This window comes from Acipenser ruthenus, chromosome 27 (genome assembly GCF_902713425.1).
Source record: "Acipenser ruthenus chromosome 27, fAciRut3.2 maternal haplotype, whole genome shotgun sequence".
Classification (NCBI taxonomy): domain Eukaryota; kingdom Metazoa; phylum Chordata; class Actinopteri; order Acipenseriformes; family Acipenseridae; genus Acipenser; species Acipenser ruthenus.
In genome coordinates this window covers 7559153-7569894 of record NC_081215.1, presented here as the reverse complement: position 1 = coordinate 7569894, position 10742 = coordinate 7559153, and the positions used below count along the sequence as shown (strand labels likewise).

General features: G+C 38.5%; 1 protein-coding gene across 1 annotated transcript in view; it reads left to right on the top strand.

Moving 5' to 3' along the window:
• Positions 1 to 1079: 1079 nt before the first annotated feature.
• Positions 1080 to 10742, top strand: part of LOC117432294 (basement membrane-specific heparan sulfate proteoglycan core protein) — a 196923-nt gene continuing 187260 nt past the window's right edge. Inside the window, exon 1 of the mRNA XM_059002103.1 lies at positions 1080 to 1521. Within this exon, the coding sequence (XP_058858086.1) occupies positions 1447 to 1521 (75 nt within the window). The 5' untranslated portion in view covers positions 1080 to 1446. The remainder of the gene's footprint in view (positions 1522 to 10742) is intronic.

Genomic DNA, 10742 nt, shown 5'->3' with positions numbered 1-10742 from the left:
GACTAGGGTGTGTGGACTATGCATCAGCTGCAGAGTCACTTACAACTACGTCTCACCAGAAAGACGGAGCACAAGGAGGTTAAGTGATTTGCTCAGGGTCACACAGTGAGTCAGTGATTGAGCCGGGGTTTGAACCGGGGACCGGGCTGTGTATTTATATTAGTAAGGGCCAGCATCCCCTAGTGCACAGCAGGGTATTTATATTAGTAAGTGCCAGTGCCATCTAGTGCACAGCAGGGTATTTTCTTAAGTTAAAACAAAAGGAAATTTGATCCAGTGTCAGATCACTAGATGGCGCTGGTGGCACTTCTAACAAAAGAAACACACTGGCTGATCTAGCCTGTGTTACACATGTCCATGGTAAGTAACTCGAATTGAAGAGCAGCTCCTGCACTCAGGTGAAAGCCCTTTAACACAGACTCTGAGTAACTGCAATAAGAGCCACGCAGAATGAAAAGGTAAGGGGACAGTAACACAAAACTAAACAAATAATCATCATTTGACAAACGAGTTAACTATGCTGCAGGGAAAACGTGAACATCAAGTACAATTTCCAGATATAAACCCTTCTTCTAAAATATGCAAACTGGAGATGGGGCAATACTTCATTAAGAATAACAAATATATTAAACTTATGAATTACATATAATTTATAAAATATCCTTGTAACTGATATTGCCATTACAGTATTGCCTGTTATTTTGCATAAATAGTCGCGTAATAAATTCATAAAAATAAAGAAAATAGCACTAAAAATGAATACGTTTCCAATGACTATATATAAGGGATTATATTCTTGGACACGGAAGCCCTGAATATATTAAAAGTAGTAATTAAAGCGTTGTGTGGCTGGCGAGGGTAAACTAGTACTCTATATTAACATACATTGGCGTTATCGTTACGCATTTTAAACATAGGAGCCAATGACTTCACTTTGTATTTTAATAGAATTATACGTGGCAGTTCACTTACACATCAGTGTTGCATTATTCTAAACAGCACTAGATATTAAAATGTTAATAATCCAGTAGTACTAGCCATGACCACATCAGGCAACATTGCACCCACAGGACAGTTGCGCCAATCCGTTCCTGGAAGTAATCCACTCCTCATTTTACCATAGACCAGCATGCTCCGGCTGGCATCAGAACCTGGATTTAGACTCTCAGCTCGTGCTGTTGCGGTGCAGGAGAGAGAGAGAGAGAGAGTTGGGTAGAAAAAGAAAGGAGTTTGAAAGAGAGAAAAAAGTTTTTTCAAAACTTTTTTTTTTGCCGGGTTGCAAGATTGTGTCCGTTTGTTGCGGTCACCAGCGCGTCTGGATGAGGGAGAAGTGAACATACAGCACGGGAGACAGATCAATAATTATAAAAAAAGAAAGAAAGTTTGCCGAAAACCACAGAAGCGAAGGACTTTGATTTTTTCCAGCGTGTGTGAAGGCTGGTCAAAATGGGGACGAGGAGCGTTTTAGAGGGTCTTTCTGGACTTCTTATCTCCCTAATATTAATATCGCAAATTATATACGTAAGTAAACATTATTTATTGTCTTTCTTTAAAGGTCTACTGTGCATACACAAATACATTGTTTTCCGCTGCTAACAGACAGTTGAAATAAAGTTGTGTATCTTTCATGATAAAAAAATACATTTTTTTTAAGTGTCCGTAATATTGCTGAGAGTACAGTTTGAGTGGTTTTAATGAACACACTTTCTGAAATTTAACCAGCGTTTGGAGGTAGAAGCTGACAACCCATGCAGTATTTACTTTGAACTTTTCTGTGTGCATTCATTCAATGCTGAGTGGAAAGCGTAATTAGAGTTAACCGGGCGGTTACCTGGAAAACTCCCAAACCTCAGGAACTCGGTCCGTGTGTCGTCGCTACCGTTAAGAAGTGTGCTTCGGGAGGATTTGTGCGCCTTTCATCGCTTTTTCACTTTTGTTGCTTTAAAAGTTGGAGGTATTTCAGTGCGATGTGTCTTCTGCATTTGAGTCTCGACCGGGCTAATTTTAACCCCAGAAACTGCGGCTATTCATAGTCGGTCCCACTTGCGCCTGCCTGCCTGCTACAGTACAGTAGATTTGCTTGATTTCACTCCGAGGCAACATTTTTAGAAATACAGTTGTACTGTGTGATAAACACGGATTACAAATTAACTTCAAAACAGCGATTTAAAAGATAGAATCTTTGCATCCAATTATAGGAAATTGCACAGGGCAATTCTGTGTCTGATGATCGTAATCATGCTAGAAGTTTGATCTTTTACAGATTTTACTCTTATGCACATCTGCTAGCCCTACGGGATCATACGGCACTTCTTCTTCTTCGTTTATTTGCAGACGCCTTTATCCAAGACGACTTACAGAGACTAGGGTGTGTGAACTATACATCAGCTGCAGAGTCACTTACAATTACATCTGACCTGAAAGATGGAGCACAAGGAGGTTAAGTGACTTGCTCAGGGTCACACAGTGAGTCAGTAGCTGAAGTGGGATTTGAACCGGGGACCTCCTGGTTACAAGCCCTTTTCTTTAACCACTGGACCACACAGTTGTCCGCAGGCTGTACTTACGGGCTTTGGAATGCCTGTCGCTTGCGTGGGCAGAGTTCAAATGAACTTTGAAGAAAGTGATTTGTTTGTAAACGCGTCATTCAGACTTGGGTTATAATATATACAGTCAGCACACTGCAGCAATGTATTAAATACTGTAGTTCTTTCTGCACATTATTTGTATCATGATTGGTTACATTTCACTGTTGTCGAACACGTCGTTTTAAAAAGTGGTCAATGCTCCTACATTGCATTAAGTTATATTAGTTATACATTTATATTTGTAATACGTTCCCAAAGGCTCAACAGTGTAATGCATGAAGAGGTATTTGCCTAAACACACATCAATTATTAAATCCAAGTAATTCTGAAAAAAATGCATGTTCCTATCTGGAGTTACGTGGAATGATATTCTTCAACATTATTTATATACCTTAAACAATATTCAGTAAAAATAGCATTAACCGGCACTTCAAACACAAAACCCTCGCCAGTAAGACTGCGCTCTCCTGGCAGGCTCTAAGGAAAGCAAAACACTCCAACGCGTTTAACTCAGGAAGCGCTTTGGCACGAACGGCTATCTTGCAAGTGCAGGCAACAGCAAGACACCGAATACAAGTATCTGTGTGTCACCTTTTCCTAGTGTTATTATAATCCATTCTACATGTTAGAATTGAGCTTGTATAACACTAAATGGCTCGTTTTATTGCACCGATTTAAGTACAGGTTTGCGGGAGTCTATCGATATTAGGAACAAACGGCTTTTTACGTGTTAGAAATGTTGCTGTACGTTATTTCAACTGCTTGGGATAGTTTTCAGAACCAGTTTCAATAGTAAAAGGTTCTTCCTTGGTGTTAATCCATTTCGTTTAACTTTCTGTGCACCATGTAATCAAAAACCAGACCTCGTTGTGTCTTCAGTTTGTTTACATGACCTCAGACTGATTTGGCTCAAGCCTCCTTTGTCCCTCTGAACTAAACAGACGTGTTTTCTGCTGGACATGAAGCAGTAGGAGGTCAGGCCCTGTTAACATCTCCAAGTGATACAATGCTGAGTGAATGGGCTGATGCACACCACACCCCCTCCCCTATATATATGCACACAGTTAGTACTTCAGTTACATTCATCCTCTGTATATTTAGAATTCGAGCCATCAGTAACATGAAACAGTAGATCTCCACGACCTATATGCACTGTACCTGTGAATTACATTTTTACATCCTGACACAGTCAGATGCCCTAATTTATTGATTCTGATACATTCAGTAGCTAATTATATCCAGTCTACATATATATATATATAAACTTAGTGTGACATACAGACTGAGCAGCAGACAGAGTTCATCCTTGTCACACTACTGGTGAATGTACAGCGGCGGGGGTGTGTTGGTAATTATCCATCTTTGGGTTTACTGAAAACATAATTTTAGTGTAGGACTTTTTATTCGAGGATGTCTGTCAGTCCTTGATACATCTGATTTTGTAGATTTCTGAGCAGTGGGTTATTTTTGTTTTTCAAAGCAATCCCGCTGTCTTACATTTTTTAAATTGTGAATATTAGCAAAGAAATGTTGTATAGTATTTTATGTTTTTTTTTTTCTTTTTCAACACAATTCAGAACTCAAATATAAGTAATTGAAGTTATTGGGGATAGAATTTAAAGAGTGCATATCTTCAAATGTCAAGGTTTATCTTTGGCTGATCTAGCCTATTACATTTATATCCATGGCAGGCAATAGCACTGAAGAAGAGCTCCTGAACTCAGTCACCTAACACAGAAAATACAAAGTGATTGCAAACATGGAAAAATGGCGAGGGCCTGTGCCAGAAAAAAGAAAGAAATACACTTTACAAGAATAATTCTGTTTTTTATACTGGTCACATTACAGAAATGTGTTGAGTGTTATTTAATAGACTGTCCTGGAAGTTAAAATATGAAGATGACTAATGAACCTGCCAAATATCCCTTAGTTCAGTAATCGGAATCCTCTCCCCAGTAACACAAGAAGTAAATTCAATGAGAAAAATACATTAATTGGTTTGTGTCTTGAGAGATTGTTTGCTTTGGTGACAGAGATACAGAACATTGTTTAAACTAACATGCCACTCTGTTCCTGGGGGGTGTGAGGATAGGATACACCCTGCGTTCTTCATACCCCAGTCAGGGACATACCGCACTGCTGAGCTCATAACACGGGTATGCTACTGCCGCACCGTTGCCTTTCCCATAAATACCTGTCACTTTAGCTTACACAGTTTAAGACCAATTGATGCACGATGCAGGCTTTGGACACGTGGAAATTCCTGAAGTGGTATCTGTATTTGAGTAAAAAAAAAAAAAAAAGTTTTATAGCCGTTGTCAACTTCCAGGTTAGCTGTCGCTGTAGGGTGATATTGATGAAGCTTAAACTCCTATGTAATTTCAAACCCAAATTCTGAAGCTTTAAGTGATGCAGAACACAGATGGTGTCGCAGAATTCAAAGAAAAAAAACGGAATTAGGCACCCGAGGACATTCCCACAAAATCAGTTTAAACAAACAAAATGTATATGTATATATTTAAAAAATGACATTGAAAACGACTACCTATATTCTGAGCAGATAGTACTGTAATGACTACTGCAGAATGTAGGGTCTAGTTGCTGCATTTGTTCTCCAAAGTTCTCTGGGAGATATTATGAAGTGCCTTTTTATTAAATTAGAATAAATCAAAATATTTAGGCTTTTATTTACATTATTTGTCATTAATTATTAATGAAAACATTAAATCTATTTTCATTTACAATGTCCCTAGTTTGTTTATTACATTGTTCCAATTCGTTACCTTTTTTTCTGAACGCACTTTGATTAAAACCGTTTAGAAAGGTTTTTTTGTCATATTTTTTCATGCATTTCTAGCTTCATCATTGCTATCAGTGTATCAAACACTGTTATAAAAAAAACAAACTAACTAACAAATTACAGATTTTTAAAACCGAAAAATTCGAAAATCAGGAAAAAATAAATCCGAGAATTCAAAATAATAAAACGGATTTCATAGGGCCCTACCGATGAAGACATTAAGACTCGGGTGTCAGTTTTGTAAAGATTGTAACAGCAGGCCTTCCTTGAATCTGTATTCCAGGTTTTATTCAACCCGATACAAGTAGTCCTTCTGTAGATTCACAAGCTCCTGCTAAAGGCATTACACTTGCCTGTCAAGGAAGAATTTTGGTTAAAGCCCTGTTCACACTTGCATTTTTATACCGGTATTGTTGCGGAACAGTATTGCAGCGTCTGTTCACCCTGGAGTTGTTACCGGTGTTGTACCGGTATAACTGGATCGATACGAAACCCAGACAAGAGCAAGTTTCACACCGGTACAGTTGTGATAGGACTCAGAACAGTGAAGTGTGGAAGGGTGGATCGCTATGATAACGGAGTGGATGAGTGAAGCATGCGCTCACTTACACCTAGGATATTCTGTTACCAAGATTCTTAACTCCGCTTTTACTTTTCTGTCATGCTTGTTTAATTGACTGCCAATACCAATAAATCCAAGTTTTATAATTGCACCTGCCTGTACTGTGTGACACACTCATCTCTGTTTTTCATCAAGACACCCTGGGCAAGAGTAAAATAGACTTTTTGCAAGTTTTTTATTGAAAAACTTCGATAAAATCGGTTCAAAGCAGCTGAATCCGACACTGCTCGCAATAGAAAGTCTTCTCCCGAACTCTATCCCACAACCCTTTGCGCACAGCGTGACAGAGGTCCCCATAGTCAATCAGGTGTCATACAGTACAGAATATCTTTGATGTAATTGTCTGGGTATTAACCAGTTTAAATGTGTACAGGTATATTGCAACTTGTACTGGTGTTGAAAAGTGAGTTAGAGTGTTGTCTTACCGGTTCTAAACTGAAACTAATTTTACCAGTGTGAACAGGGTATAAGATTTTGCTCCTTGGCCTTGCATGGGCTTGGTCCCTATAGTTAGGTGTTATAAACTCAAAATGTGGCCTTGCTACCTTTGATCAGCTCACCTGATGACACGCCGGGATTGAATGGGGCGGAAATACCGATATCCAAAGTCAATGGGAAAGCGTCGGGTGTTATTGACGCCCATTTCATTTGCTGTGATTTTCCTTCGATATCTCCGCCTGGCCGTATTTGGACAGAAGCAAAGAATACATGGAAGACTCTTGCATTAAGTAGCACAATCCCTGCAACCCGCTGTTCAGTTAACAGGTTAGGTTTTTAACAGTATTTTGTGAGACTCTGAAAGGAGCAAGGCTACCAACCTGACAAGCCATGACTTGTTTTCGGTTCTGCCCGACACATTGCAGTCTGTCGGTGTACCAGGCAGCGTTCTGTTCTTTTATAACCCCAGGGGGACTGGTTCTTCAGTAAGGATGATTGATTGGGGATGGCAGTGTTCTAGTCCAGTCTCTGCCTGTTACACTGGCATGGGAGCCATTGCTTGCTATACTTCTAGTTGTGGAATCATACTGCTGGGTGACAGCAAGAAAGCCTAATGAGTAACCCTCTTCAACTGCAGGGAAACAGGCTTCATTCAACGTACCTGAAAGGTGTTCTATAAATGCATTGTAGGCTAGATTTTCATCTTTCCCTTAAGCCGTATTGAAAATGCTTCTTCATATAAGTTCAGTAATTTATGGAAATTATTTTGGTGGCACAGGGGAAATGTGAAACCAAATTCCATAAAGTGATTATAGCTTTAATTATGCCATGTCTTTTTAAAGCGCAGTGGGAATAGAACTTTGTTCCTTGTTTGAGGCTTGTCTCTGGTGCCTGAACTTGTAAGTTAAGCTTTAAATATTGTACAGTAGAAGCCAAATATGAAGTTATATAGGTCTGTTAGGTGAGCTGAACACTATGCAGTGCCTGCATTGCCAGGCCTACACACACACACTGACATTGAAGCAACTACAGTACACCCTCGCGATAACAAACCTGTTGGGGTCGAAGCCTTTTGTTCGTTTCCACTACAGTTCCAACTGTGTTCTCTGGTTTAGGTAGAACACTTGGTGCATGTGCTTTTGTCGATGAAGGCAGCACCAATATTCTACATTAAAATCCTAATATTAGTGCTTGATCTGCACTAACCTGGCCTTTGGGATTTCATGGCACAGAAGTACTGTGCACACTTTTTTTTTTTTAAAGCTGATTAAAGACACAGGCCAGAACATGTTCAGAATATAGAAAGCCTCTCTTTTAAGGTTTAGTGGAGCGTTCAGCTAGACAAGCGGGCTAAAGGAATTTCTCACCCCAAGGCGATAGTGCCTGACTGCAAACACGGCTGGAACAAAATAAGGACTCCTGTGAGTTTTGTCTCTTTCTAGGGAATTGTTTGACTGTCTCTATCTTATCTTAATGATGAAGTTTGGGGGGCCAGTTAAAGTTATTTAAGGCTGTGAATTGCATAATTGAGTACATGTTTAAATTCTTTTAGACATCATTAAAAAAAGTACACTATGGATTTGTATTCATATAGTTTCCAGCATTCTCTGGTTTGTACAGTACATCTACATACTGTACTTGAATCACACGCATTTGTTGCTTCTCAAAAATAGCCTGCGTCTTAAATTCGAGTACAGCATAGTGATGCGTGTATTAAAAAGAAAAGATGTGACTACCCGAATACACAAGCAGCAATGTGACTGACTGACGAGAAAAGACCAACAAAGGCGTCTGCCTGAACACAAGCAGCAACGTGACAAACCCAGCTTCCTGAGGAATAACAAGAGAAAACGTTTACAATTTCAGCATTTCTAACAAACAGTACCAGCTTGGACAGATCAGAAATGCTGATCAGGCCTCTGTACTTTGACATGCCAAGCACTGTTCAGTGCTGTTGTGGTTGCTGGGTTACATGTTGCGTGATGCTGTGGAGTGTTGTGTCGTGGTTGCTGTACCAGGATGTGTGATCCTGTAAGTGAGTGGTGGTGTGTGTACGACAGAGACGCCATCTTAAGTATTATACAGTGCGAAGCACAATAAACAAGTTCAGTGGTTAATCTACAACAACACTGATTCGTGTCAGACTTGTACGATACAGCAGTGTAATTGAGGATGTGTCTTTGTAAATGCATATTTATTTGATGTTTTATTTTTTCCTCAAATTGAGGGTGGTAAATTTGGGCTGCGTCTTAAATTAGAAGGAATACGGTAATATAGAATATTTTGGTTAAATGTTTATAAAACAACATCTATTGTGAATATATTTACATATGAAACAACCCTAAATTAACCAGCTGAGTTGTTTGTTGTCTTTGTAGTGGATTTTTTAACTTAATATTTATTAGCTAGGGTAAATTTAAGTACACCATATAGGTTGGTATATAAATTGTATCTCAAAAGAAAATATTATCTGAACTTTTTATCAGCCAATGTAAATAAATTCAATTAAAATACCAAGATTAACTTACTTCAATATATCCTTTTTTATGTTCGTTGTATATAGCTAATATTTTAAACAATAGTCCCCATTAACGTAATAGGTATTGTATCTTAACAGTGCTTAATAAACATTCACAAATAAAATCAGTCAACTCAGTTTAAAAGTAAAATTACTTTTGTTTATTTCAATATTACAAAATTAGGTAGGTTAAAAGTATCAGCATAGTATTTTTAAATAACTAATTTTGTAATTAGTTAAGTGTGTTTAGAAAATTTTAAACCATATATTTGATCTGAATTCAAAATATCTAAAATATTCAAAAATGCATTCATACAATGAATTCATTTTACATTTCATTATACACCATTTACAGGTGAATCCTATAATTTCCATGCACCATGAAAATTCAATAAATCGACATAGTTACCAAACTGGTTAGAAATAAGTTAAGTCACGGAATACTGTCATGAAACAGTTTTGAGACGATTATGTCCTATGCTCCGGATGAAAAAGATTTTACAAAGTTCAAGTGTTTGTAAAGGTTTTCCTTTTTCCTTGTGATTCCTCAGATAAAATGATTTCCTGGCAACGGTTTCAAAAGTGATTTTTTTGTTTTTTTTGTTTTGTTTTTGGACACAAGCAACTGTTCACCCCAACAGGCCTAGCTGCATTCCAGAAGCCTGCAGTGTTGTTCAAAAGAACACAGTCAGATGTTTTTCAAGGTATCTCCCCTTTTGGAGTGTTTTGAATATCCCAAGCAGAGTTAAATGGAGAGAGTAGACTCTCTTGACGTGTAGAGAGAGAGTTTTACATGTGGAGAGCGAGTTTTTGAAAAGCAAAAGAGAATGTCTTAGTCACAAATAATCCCTTTTCAGTACTTGGGAAAACAATATATATATATATATATATATATATATATATATATATATATATATATATACACAGTACTGTGCAAAAGTTTTAGGCCAGTGTGAAAAAATGCTGTAAAGTAAGAATGCTTTCAAAAATAGACATGTTAATAGATTATATTTATCAATTAACTAAATGCAAAGTGAGTGAACAGAAGAAAAATCTAAATCAAATCCATATTTGGTGTGACCACCCTTTGCCTTCAAAACAGCATCAACTCTTCTAGGTACACTTGCACAAAGTCAGGGATTTTGTAGACATATAGTCAGGTGTATGATTAAACAATTATACCAAACAGGTGCTAATGATCATCAATTCAATATGTAGGTTGAAACACAATCATTAACTGAAACAGAAACAGCTGTGTAGGAGGAATAAAACTGGGTGAGGAACAGCCAAACTCAGCTAACAAGGTGAGGTTGCTGAAGACAGTTTACTGTCAAAAGTCATACACCATAGCAAGACTGAGCACAGCAACAAGACACAAGGTAGTTATACTGCATCAGTAAGGTCTCCCAGGCAGAAATTTCAAGGCAGACAGGGGTTTCCAGATGTGCTGTCCAAGCTCTTTTGAAGAAGCACAAAGAAACGGGCAACGTTGAGGACCGTAGACGCAGTGGTCGGCCAAGGAAACTTACTGCAGCAGATGAAAGACACATCATGCTTAGTTCCCTTCGCAATCGGAAGATGTCCAGCAGTGCCATCAGCTCAGAATTGGCAGAAAACAGTGGACCCTGGTACACCCATCTACTGTCCGGAGAAGTCTGGTCAGAAGTGGCCTTCATGGAAGACTTGCGGCCAAAAAGCCATACCTCCAACGTGGAAACAAGGCCAAGCGACTCAACTATGCATGAAAACACAGGAACTGGGGTGCAGAAAAATGGC